At 47.9% G+C, this 11,938-nt stretch overlaps 1 protein-coding gene and 1 long non-coding RNA gene across 7 annotated transcripts in view; one reads left to right on the top strand and one right to left on the bottom strand.

Annotated features, from left to right (window-relative positions):
* Positions 1-2,319: 2,319 nt before the first annotated feature.
* The window catches only part of PDE10A (phosphodiesterase 10A), a 191,394-nt gene continuing 181,775 nt past the window's right edge, over positions 2,320-11,938 (top strand). The window contains exons 1-4 of one of the 6 annotated variants that reach the window (XM_083830998.1): positions 2,320-2,426; positions 3,630-3,736; positions 5,031-5,180; positions 7,411-7,717. In XM_083830998.1, the coding sequence (XP_083687124.1) occupies positions 3,734-3,736; positions 5,031-5,180; positions 7,411-7,717 (460 nt within the window). In that variant the 5' untranslated portion in view covers positions 2,320-2,426; positions 3,630-3,733. The other 5 variants (XM_083830994.1, XM_083830997.1, XM_083830996.1 and 2 more) reach the window with 5 other exon arrangements.
* The window catches only part of LOC310897400, a 36,120-nt gene continuing 32,735 nt past the window's right edge, over positions 8,554-11,938 (bottom strand). Inside the window, exon 2 of the long non-coding RNA XR_014582314.1 lies at positions 8,554-11,503. This is a non-coding gene — a long non-coding RNA (uncharacterized lncRNA). The remainder of the gene's footprint in view (positions 11,504-11,938) is intronic.

Raw genomic sequence — 11,938 nt, 5'->3', positions numbered from 1 at the left:
GAGAAATACTGGCTCTGTGTTTTTGAGAGAGAAAGAAAAAGAAGAGTGACAGAGAGAACCTACAGGTGTAACAACAGGAAAGAAAAGGATAGGAAGTATGTCCTAGGTTGGGCTATAAAGACAGCAGGGATATATTCACAATGTTTTCATGTGTGCTGCTGTAGGGAGGTAAGTTGGGTTGAATTTGTTGATTGTTAAAATGAGGATGAGACAGATAAAAGTTACTTAAAGACTAAACTTTTCTCAATGTTACTAGTCTGACTGTAGTGTTGGATGAATGCATGTTACAGTGCCATCAGCCTGAGTGCACACTGGAGAGCTGTGGGCTGCACCACAAACTTGAGGAATCCAAGCTTTCATTTCAAAGTCAAGGGCTCTAGTTTTCAGGATGGCAAGGGTATGTTTCTACCAAGAAACAGGGCAAGGATTGAAACAAAAATGCTTTAGAAAACAAGTTAAATAGCCCAGGGTTTCTAGAAGTATGCATTTCTTCGTACTTTTTGTCTCATCAGAGTGTTAACTCTGAAGGGTAATGACTACATTTAACTATCAGCAGACACAGTTCCAGGATTGACCTTTTTAACAGATGGGGAGGGAGCAATAGTCCTGTTCTTCCCAGAAGGGAACACCTTAGTTACTGAGAGAAATGGGATTTGTCAGAAAGTGGAAAACAAAGGGGAAATTTAAATGAAAAGGAGGAACTGTTGTTCTAAAAAGAAACTTGCTTCCCTCTGAGTGATGCTCACAACAGGGTACTTGAATTCAACATAAATTTTGCTTCTCTCTGTAGGTAATTCTAAAGTCTGGGCTCAGTCTATTCATTTATTTTTGCACCTGCTGTTAATATCAAAGAGGAGTCAGCTGTAGGTTTGGGCTAGAACAAAGCCTTACTCTTAAGCTTATTGCTGATACTACAAGTTCTATCAGTTTGCCAATGACGGGGCAGTAGGATTTCTTGTGAACTGTGCAAACTGTGTCAGGGAAAAGTCTGCTTATTTTTAGAGGTTGGAAATTTTGGGGAAGATGAAGAGGGGAGTTTCAAGACAGGGCTATGTGGGAACGTTGGCATCCCTATTGCAACAATAGCAGCGTCTGGTCTATGTTACGTGCTAGCACATCTCAAAGTGGGGGGAGTAAAAGATAGTGCATTATTAACATTTTATTTGTTTTGGATTTTTCTTAAGTTTGTTACTTAACAAGAAAGTCTAAAGCAACTTTAATTCATGTAAAGGCTAGAATTTGTATGTACTAATTAAGCAGATAACTGAAATAACTTCTTTCTCTAGCAGATTGGAAATTATAACAATGTTCTTCAGTCATACGTTAACTCTAGAAGATTTCTATATGGAAATAGAAAATTACAAAAATCCTGATAACCTTATTTATTTTCATTGCAATAAAATTTGTTATTCTGCTAGTGTTAGGTAACAAAGTGATGTTGCCTACCACGCCAACTGTTATGTTGTTTGCTGCTTGTATTTCATTACTACCTAAGAGTCCCTGGTCCCAAGCCAGTATCCTGTTGTGCTAGACGTGGTTCAAAAGATGTTCTTTATAGCAAAAAGCTTATACTGTTTACAGTGCTTTTGGTTTATCTGTAAAGCATCTGTAAAGATAGCTACTGTTGAAGTTTTAATTTATTTAGAAAATGCTTTTGTTTTTCTTTTTTTTCCTTGTGCTTTAACAAAGTAGTTTAAACAACTGTTTGCTTTACTGAACAGCCTATAATAAAACCCATAAATATCTGATCTTTGTACTGCATTGGACAGCACAAGATTGTAGATGGCAAGATGGCTTTCTTTAGCTACTCATGTAGTCTTGTAAAGGAAACAAATCCACAGTACAATGCATTCTTTGTGCAGGATGGACAAAGCTAACACTAGATTTTTATTTCTTTTTAAATTAATCTTCTGCATTTCCTAACAATATAATATGTAGCATTATATCTACCTGAAAATTTTCAGATTAAAATATCCTTGCACATGAAGTACCATTTTTTTTTCTCCATAAAGACTTGTATTTTTTTTCTCTAAAAAAAAAAAATACTGAAAATTTTGCATAGTTTTGATTGTTTCTAAAAGGAAAAAATATGCCAGGAAAAGACATGGTCTTCACAGCTTTAATAACTGAGGTACTAACCCTCCTACATCACATACTGTGTCACTTGTAGAGAAACTTGTATTACTTATGGTTCTAGCTGTATAACCTTTCAGTTGCCACCTTGCAGAGCAGAAAATGAAGCAACGTAAGCAGAGCTGAACAAACTACTGAAAGTAAACAATATATTTACTTTTCGTTTTTTCTTTTTCTATATGTCAGTTATCTCCAAACAGACCTGGACGTCTTAAAAACTGTGTTGTTTTGATTTGCTGAACGAATTGCAGTTCATGTTGGATCTCAGAGTATTTCTTTTGCTTCTGGACTAGGTAATTCCCAACTCCACAAAGCACTCCCAAGATGGCTGCTGGCACGCACAGCAGCATGAGCGCACGTTTGCATGGTGTCAGCACTCAGTTAATATCCTTGTGGAAAAGCAGTGACTTATATAAGTGCTGGTAGGAATCAGAGAAAACAACTGACACATAGCCTTTAAACAAGTTTACTCCTTGCATGCGTATAATGTTTGAGAAGAATCCTTTGTAAAAACAATCCCCTGTGAAATAAGGTTCTGTATAAATTGCTCTAAAGGTTTACAGAATAAGACTAGGGAACAATGTCTTTCCTGTAGGTTTCTCATTTGTGACAGCAATTCAGTAGCTGGGTAATAATTACTAGATTCTGTAAGATCATTTAGCTGAAAATACCTAGGAAAAAATGCAGTTATTTTTATTAACTTGCACAGGACTTTTCCATAAGGGATTTAATTTGGGGCTCTCTTTACTCAACCCTGGCTTGGGTTTTAGCTGCATTTATCCTTTGCTCCCTCCCCAATTTGCAGCCCTCCCACCTTTCCAGCAGGTTGCCTTCTGTGTATTTCATTGCTGCTGCTCCTGCCTCACCCACCTTCAGGTGGCTGGTTCAGTCAGCTCCTGTACTGCTGCCACCCTGGATCTTTCTGAACTGTCTTTCCCCATCATGTGTCTTATCCCATTTCTTTTTTTCCTTCCAAGGAATTGATCATGCATCATAGAGGGGGCTCTAAGAATGTAAGGATGATGAGTGAGATAAGGTAATTTACGAGGCAAAAGAGTGGGACCAGATAAAAGATGAGTCACTGTCATTGGTGAAATGTAGCAGACAGCTCTGGAAGGAATAAGTGTTTGTTTTTAAGCTGGATTTAATACCCCCCCCCCCCCCCCCAAAAAAAAATGGGAAAATAATCAAATTGAATTATAACAATGTTTTCCTGTAAGTATTTTGATTAATATTGCCAAATTATTGCCAAACAGACTTATTTGCTGCTTTCTAAACAGGCCTTTTCCTGTAAGTACAATGTGCGCTAAAAAGACTGACAGCCTCAGTGGGAGCTCCAGCTTCCAAACTTTTGTGCAATTGCATTTAAACATGCAAATACAACCAAAGATTTTTGCCCATAGTTCCCCTGACACAACACATTGATAACAGAGCCCTTGCATCTAATGCAAGTGGATGCATGAGAGTGTTCTAATTTGCATTTATTTGTGTTTCAGAGTTTAAAAAATCCTTTTATGGGATGATATAGCAAACCTTACTGTTCCAGATCAAAACTTCCTATTGGAGTCGCTGAGACTTCTCTGGCAAACGAAGTGGATGCATGGTTAGTACTACAGCTGCATCAGTGGCATCGTTGCTCTAGCAATGCAAATTGTTATGCTCTGAACAATGAAAACTCAGATTTACAGATATATGGGGGAACGGGGGAACAAGCAAATACGATTCATTACTAATTTATTCCCAAATATTTAGATGAAAACCAAACATATTTGACTGTCTGCAAATCAGTATATTTTACAAATCCATATGTATTTATCTTGAAATTTAATTTTCATTGTCATCCAATGTTTCTTCTATAATTGCTTTTGCCTGCCTTGCCGAGAAGCAGGTGACCAATCAGGTATGTATTGCCAATGGCTAATGAATAATAATCAAATGAACAGTTTGCAAATAACCCTTAACCTGAAAGCTGTTTGTCTAAAAGATTTGATTTCTTACAAATCAAAATGTATTTTGCCTACTTTGTTGAATATGCACATGCATATTTATGTATGCAAAATTCACATTCCTTATATAAATACTCAGATATCCAGTTTCAGGCAGTGATATTTGAACAACTGTAGTTTGGATGACCAACAATAGAGGAATTCAGCATAAATTAGCATAGTCAAACAAGATTTCTACAATTATAAATTGACAATGTAGTTTCAGTAATTTGGTATTGACAGAAGAACAATTTGGGACTAATCTGTGTAAAGGAGCACCTTTCACTTTTTCAGGTGAATGCTCAGTCATTTCAATTTCATTCTCCCTCCCAATTTCAATAATTTGGCATTACAGATTTTCTAATACTAACAAAATACAATTTGTTAATTGCTAAGCAAACGGACTGCAACAACTAAGCACAATTCACTAAAGTTTTGTTTCCATTCGCTAAGCCTTTTTTCTCAGAGAATTTAAATAGTTGCTGGCTCCCCTGTCATCCTCCAGCAGTTCCGAGAGGAAAGCTGTCTGTGCAAAGCAGGTAAATAATGGCTGGTTTTAAAGAAATAAAAGCACCTCGCACGAATAGGTACCCGAAATTGAAGTTGTTAAACTGTACTGATAAAGTCAAGTATACTGCAGGAAAATGCATCGCAGAAGCAGATGCATCTTTCTGTATTTCGGTTCAGGATTTTTAAGCAGCAGCAGGTTTCAAGAACCATACAGATGAAAGCAGCTCAGTAAAACCTGCCCCTCTGTGAGTCGTTTCGCTCTGTTTTTTTTCTTTTTAAATGAATCTTTAATCTGGTTTGGCGTTCGAACCCCTTTGCGAACTCCGGGGATTGTCTCCCGCTGGCAGCTAACGTTCAGCGAGCTGCACACACGATTTAATTTGAAAGCGTTATTATTTGTAGAGGAACACCTTATGCCGCGTGCTGCCGGATGGCCATATCGCATATCTGCCCCCCGACGTGGAAACTCGTCCGTTTTCGAACGCTAACAGGAGTCCTGAAACCGTGCGGCTAAACCGCGGCAAGACTTTGAAATCGAGACGAGAAGCACAGGTTGGTGGCGTGCCTGAAGCAGGGGCGAGGAGCGGAGACGGGACCCTCCTGCCCCGGGTCGGGAGGGCGGCGGGGGCTCTCGGGAGCGGAGCGGAGCCGGGATGGCGGGGGGCGCGGGGAAACGGAGCTCTGCCGGAGACAGCCGGGGAGAGGAACACCTGCGAGGGGAACGCACCTGCGGCGGGCGGGGAGGGAGGGAGGGAGAAGAGGGAGGGATGGAGGGAGAGCCCCGGCCGGGCGGGGCGCACAGGTGAGCGCCGCCGCCGGGTAGCGGGGCGGGCAAGGGGGAGCCCCGTTAGCGGGCTGCCGGCTTCCCGTGTGGCATCCTCTGCTCCCCGTGGCACCTCTTCTGCTCCCCGCGTCGCCCCCTCGGCCCAGCCCGGGGGCGGCCGGTCTGAGCGCACCTCCGCCGGGCTCCGAGCTCCGTCTCCCCTCAGCTGCGCCTGGCGCTCAGCGGGTTCAGGGCGACAACGAAATCTGCGCCGCGGGGGCTCCGAGCGCTGCCCTCGGCCCCGCTCCGTTTCGGGGTCCCCCCCGGCTTGCCCTGGGGCCGGCCTCTCCCGGGGGTGCCGCCTGCGGGACGCCTGAGCGCGGCCGGGGCTCCGCGCTACCGGCCCGGGAGGGCTGAACCGGGGCGGCCCCGGGCAGTGCTGGGCGGCCCCTTCCCGGTCCCTGTCCCCGTCCCCATCCCCGTCCCGGTCCTGTCGGGACGGCACGGCGGGCGGGCGGGCGGCTCCCGCGGCGTCCCGGGACCCCTCCGGGCGGGCGGCTCGCCAGGGCCTGCTCCGGAGCGGCAGGCACCGGGCGCCGGGGAGCGGGGTCAAGGCACGGGGGTGCTGCAGCCCCAGGGGCCGGCTCCCGGGTAGACGGCGGGGAGCTGAGGGGGGCGGCTCGGGGGGCTGAGAGACACGGGGCTGGGGGCTGCCGGCTCCCGGTGGAGAGCGGGAGGGGGCCAGGGCACAGGCGTGCGGTGTGGGGCGTCGGGGGGAGCGGCCCGAGCCTGTCCCCGGGGAGCGGGGGGCGATGCTCCGCGGGCACCCGGGGTTCGCTCCCCGGCGGCTTCGTGCCAGGCGCCGCAGGGCGCCCGCCTTTCGCCCGGGGCGGCTGGAAATCGCCGCTTCGGGTACCGAGGCCGCATAGGGAGTGTCTTTTCCTCGCGTCTCTGCCTGCGTTCCCTTTAGGTAAGCGCTGTGCCGTGGCTCCTGGGTGTGCGGCTGGGAGCGGGAGGAAGGGAGGCAGCTTGGGAAGCGATCGCTCCGCCAGTGGGCGTTTTCTGGCGGCCGGGCTCGGTATTGGAAGCGGCACTGCAGTGATTTTATCTGCCTCTTTGCAGACGCGCACGCACATACGGGGCAATATTTGCGTTGCTGGAAGAAAATACAGCTTGTTAGCGTTTTCTCGCTGTGAAGGCGAGGCGGGAGCACGAGGAGAAGCGGACTTTAAAAGGGGATCGGAGCCGCTCGGCGGTCGGTAGCGCCGCGTCCCCCTCCGGCCTAAAGGGGGACCGGGAATGTGAGGATTTCGGGACGGAGGGGGCCGGGGTGCACGGGCGGTGCTGGCCGGGGGCTGCCGGAGGGAGCGAAGGACCGGACCGCGGTCGCCTCTCGTTTTGCTCCGTCCTTGCGCGGCTTCCCCTCTCTGCCTACTCCGGTGTCTCTGCTAGACGTCCTGCCTTAAACTACGGCGAAAGGGAGGGAAGAGCGGAAGCATGTCCAACCCGGAGAAGCGGCTCTTAGCCCGCCCCTCGGCCCCCCTGGCTGCGGCACCCGGGGAAAAGCCCGGCTCCGGCAGCCGCCCGCTCCACTCCCATGGCCAGAGCGGCGGAGGTGGAGGCAGCGGCGGGTCTCCTCCTCCTCCCCCCGCTCCCGGAGGCGGCTCGGCTGCCTGCAGCTCCCTCTCTCTCCTCCTAACAACCAGCAGCAGCAGCGGGAGCCGCGCTGCAGGGACAGCCTCCTCCGCCGCCTCCGCCGGCATCGTCCCCAGAGCGGCGGCGGCTCCTTTCCTCGCTCCAATCCCCTCCTTCTCCTCCGCTTCTCCATCTTCTTTTTACTTCTTGCCGCCGCCTCCTCGTTTCCCCTCCTCGTCTTCCTTTAACCTCACGAGTCTCCAAGGGAGGGGAGGAGGAGGAGGAGGAAGAGATGTTGGCGGAGCAGCGGCAGCAGCAGCTCACTTGATCGCCCATCCAGGCGGCAGCGGCAGGAGGAGACTCTTCTCTTCTTCCTCCATCCAGGGCTTGCTGCTCCGCTCCACGGCCGGCGGCCCCCGGCAGCACCACTCCCGGCTCCTCCTCCCCCCGGCCGCCTCTCGCCCGTGGTCCTGCGATTCCCTCGGGGCTGCAGCGGCAGCAGCCCGCGGCGACGGGATCCGAGGAGGCGACGGCCCCGGCAGGAGCGGGACTCCGAGGCGGCAGCAGCGGCAGAGAGGCGCCTTCTTCTTCTCCTCCTCCTCGGCTCCCCTGCTCCTAGGGCCAGACATGGAAGATGGATCTAATTCTGCCAGCTGCTTTAGGAGGTTTACGGACTGTTTCTTGAACCCAAGTAGGTACCGCCCGGCGGAGAGGATGGGGGGATGCGAAGGGCCGTGTCCGAGGCTGGGTGCATGCGGCGAGGAAAGGCAAGGGCATCGCTTTCTTTGTGAGCGGGGGGGAGGCGAACACACAAAGGGGCTGCGTGCGCGGGGCGTGCGTGGACGCATGGAGGAGCGGCGAGGATGCACGGACAAAGGGGATGCTCGGCGTGCCCGAGCGCTTTGTGGCGGCCGTCTCCGCATCGCTCCGTAACGCCGCGGGTGTGCGTGTCAGCAGCCTGCTACCTGGTGCTGCTCAATTCCCTCGCCAACGGCACCGGGGGAGCGGAGGCTGCCCCCCCCGCTCGCTCCGAGGGGCGGCGAGGAAGCCTCGCGGTCTCGGCAGCCGGCAGAAAAGCGGCTGAGGAGGACGAGGAGGAGGAGGACCGAGCGGGGCGCAGCGCCGCGCATCCTCCCGCACCTCCCGGCGGGTCTGCCACACGCGGGGGGCTCGGGGCTCCCCAGCCGGCCTCGCCACCGGCTGCCCCTTTCCTCGGCCGGGGCTGCGCTGCGGGGCCGCCGGGGGAGGCGTCACCGCCGGGGCACGGCCGCTCTCGCCGTGTGCCGCCGGAGCGCCCCGAGCCTCGCCGGGGCCGACGATCGCCGTTCGGGGGGTATCTCGGGGGGGCGCCTCCCCTCGGCCCTAGTCTCGGGGTCCCCGGTCTACGGCGGAGCCGCGGGAGCGAAGTGCTTCGGGGCACACGGGGCTTTCGGGATGAAACGCTGCTTCATCGGACACCGCCGGTCGCCTAGCGGTACGGTTTTAGGGTGGCTTCCACCAGCTGTGGCTGGTGTGACTTTTTTTTTCTTTTTCTTTTTTTTTTTTTTTCTCCCGACTATCTCTTAAGTCACAGATTTATGCCTTAAGGTGTCCCTGAACTCGTAATTTGGTATCTTGGCGCACTTTCACTTTTGTTGGGTAGCTTTTCAGATACAGGTACATAGTATTTAGTTCACGCGTGTATGTATTTCTGGAGGATGTGAGAAGAGCTATAGAGATGTCAGCTGAAACCTTCTTATTGCCCAACAGTTCTCTTTATCAAGCGTGGTAGTACTTGTTCTGTTATATGGTAGAGGTGTATAAAGACCACTATATACATGTTCCATTGTCCTTTTGAAACTTCATGCAATATTTCATTATGCTACAGAACCATATACTTGCTCAGTTTTAAGGCCTGAAGAGATTCTTAAGCTTTTCTAGTTTTTATTTTCTCCATGTTTGAGAGGAGTGGAGCACTAGTCGTGCAAGTAGCACAACTCTGATGCTTTAAAATAAGTAGACTTGGGAGCAAGCGAGCGAGCTGGGGGACATGTGTCATATAGGGCAGTTCTCTCTTAAGCTAGACCAAGAGAAAGAAAGCATGGAAAACATCAGCTTTATTCAAAACAACATTTTAAAAGGAACGATGAATTCAATTTAAGCTATTTTGTGAACACTTGAACGGAAGAAACTTGGTCATCTTTGACTGGTTGTGACCTTTGAAGATTTTCCTGCAGGCAGGAAAGGGGCAGAATGGTTCTTTTCCCTGAGAGTTTTCTGACATCTAATAAGACATGCAGCCTGTCTCTCTGGGGAGACACTTTTCTGTGCTCTGCAGCCTGCTCTCATGAAACTTTCAAGAACCTAAATGCGTGATATCTCGACTCCTCTCTTGAATGTGGTTGAAACTGGCCAATGGGCTCAAAAAGTATTAGTGAGGTCAGGCAGACAGACATCCACGTGTGTGCATGCATACATATCTGTACAGTGCTCCCCAGCCCTCCCCACCCCCCCAAGTGTTTGCATAAATCTGATTTCCCTTGGAAACCAGGCTGAAGAAAGAGGAGCAGAGGGAAGTCAAACAAGATGCTCTTTTATTTGGTTATGATGTGGCTATTGCAAAGACCACTCATCCAACTGTTTTGAGTACTGCACGCAGTCCTGCTTACAGTATGGCAGGAAAATAATTATTGTGCTTAAGAGGGTGAGATGATATAGGATAATGAAGGTTATGTGCTGCATCTCATGGGCTTTGTTTCTTGAATTGTATTTTAAGTTCTAAATCATACACATATACATACATACAGTCTTTGACGCTCAAGACAAAAAAGTCTAAATATTTTTTTACAGAGGGAAACTGGTGAGTTCTGTAGGGAAGAGAATTGAGATGCACTCTTTGGGTGAGAGACTTAAAAGTCACCAAACAGAATCTTCAAGACCAAAAATCAATGAAATTGCTGAAGATGTGTTCTTCTTGTCTGACCTCTTTTGATGTGTATGCACTCCTATCAGGATTTTGTTAGAAGTTACTGATTTTATTGAAAGGTTAGATCCTGCAATATTCAGTTTGTTCCATATTTGACTATTTTTAAGACTCTGATTAAAGCACTGGACTGAAGAGGCTTATATGGACTGCGTATGGCGTGTGTTCTGAATTTTTTTAAATCTGTAACTTGCTGCATAACATAGTGTTTTGCGAAATGTATAATATCTACCATCCTGGATCAATTCTCTGTTGGTGTTCTGATGTTTTTAAGATACTGCCCATTGCCAGGCATTCCAGGTTCTTGTGAAATGTCTTACCTGCAGGGGAATGTCCCATGTTCCTTCTACACGAGAGGTCTCTCAAGCTGTGCATGTGTAGTATATTTCATCCGTGTCCCATAAATCAGATATGAATATTTTACAGTGTGGGAGCTTTCTGCTTGGTGCGAGTTTTACCAGTGTATGGATATTTTATGTGGAGTTGTTTTATCTGCTCTTTCTGTGATGCGGCAAGTTTATCCTGCACCTACATGTGACAGATGTCAAGACTTTCAGATAACAAAAAGTAGATGCAATAAGATCTGTAATTGTGGGAGAAAATAATAATTAAGGTTTAAATAAAGTTAGAAGTATTCCCATCACCTGTGATGGTGGGAAAGTTAATCTTGTCTTGACTTTCTCTCTTTTTTTTTCTTTTTTTTTTTCTTCTGGTCTGTCTCTTCATTACTTGCAGTCAGGGTCTTGTAAAACTTGCTGATCTTCAGCAATGAATCTCACGCATACAGGTGGACAGAGTTTGCTTTTGCACTTAAACCATCCTTAACATGTAGGTGCTAATGTAGAAAACAGAATTATCCCTGGTTTTCACCCCAGGGATTCTGGCTCCACCTTGGTTAGAGAAACAGAATTGTGGCCAAAGCTGTGTGCAGTTATGATGATAAGTGGTGTCATTCAACAGTTCCTATCAGGACAGGGGCATCGTAATACCCTGGTTTGCATTATTGTATAGTCCCACCATGCATCCTGCTCAGAAGCGCTACTGTTCTGTTCTGAGAGAAAGAGGGAACAAGCTTACAGCATAGAAAGGGAATGCACCCAGTTAACAGTGAAGGAGTGTTTGTCTGAGTTAAGCAACCATTTGTAAAAATACCTATAAAGCACACAGTTTACTTTTGAAATAACTAATCCACAGTCCCTTTGCCTCCTCAGCTCTGCTGTCTACATTTGCTTCGTGGCTTACAGGCACATAGTGCTCGTAGGCCTTAAGAAAGTAGGTAAAGCCTTTCTAGTTAGTTCAGTAAGCTTGTCCCTTGTTTCAGAAGGACCATGGAAGGAATAATTATGCACAGTGCAAATGCTTTGGGAGATGGTGTCTCTGTCCCTTTTGAGAGTAGGGCGGCAGATCATCCGAAGTTCTTAAACTTAAGTTTTTAAACTGGAGCTGATGGCTTCAGTCACCCCTGTTCATGTCCTTCCTCCTTTGGTTGGTGTTTAAGCCGGATATGGTGAGAATCTGAAAGTGTAAAGACGGGTGTTTATATCAGCATATATGTGACTTTGTGGCTTTTGAAACAATCATACAAATGCTCATTTCCACGTATGATCTGGGGCATGTACTTGGCTTAATCTCTATAAAATCCTTCTGTTGTACAGATCAGTACAACAGTACCTTTTTGTTCACTTCTAAGATTTTGTGCTGCATTCTAATACAAATACATCATACCTTCTATTCTCTCAATTCTTGAAGCATGAATTTGGTTTTGGATTCATAAACTAAGAATGAGAGTCTTTTTGTCTCTGGGTTTACAACTTGGAACTGGCTTATGCAGCTTTTTGATCGATATTTAACCCTGTCTGTGATTTAAAATTGTCATTCAGCTTGGCAGAGCTAATATGAGCAAAAATTTTTAGTGCTACTTTGAAACATGTTATCGTTTCTAGTCATTAT

Source organism: Anser anser (genome assembly GCF_964211835.1).
Source record: "Anser anser genome assembly, chromosome: 3".
In the NCBI taxonomy this organism is placed as follows: Eukaryota; Metazoa; Chordata; class Aves; order Anseriformes; family Anatidae; genus Anser; species Anser anser.
The sequence above is the reverse complement of the archived record's forward strand: the minus strand, read 5'-3'. Positions and strand labels throughout refer to the sequence as shown.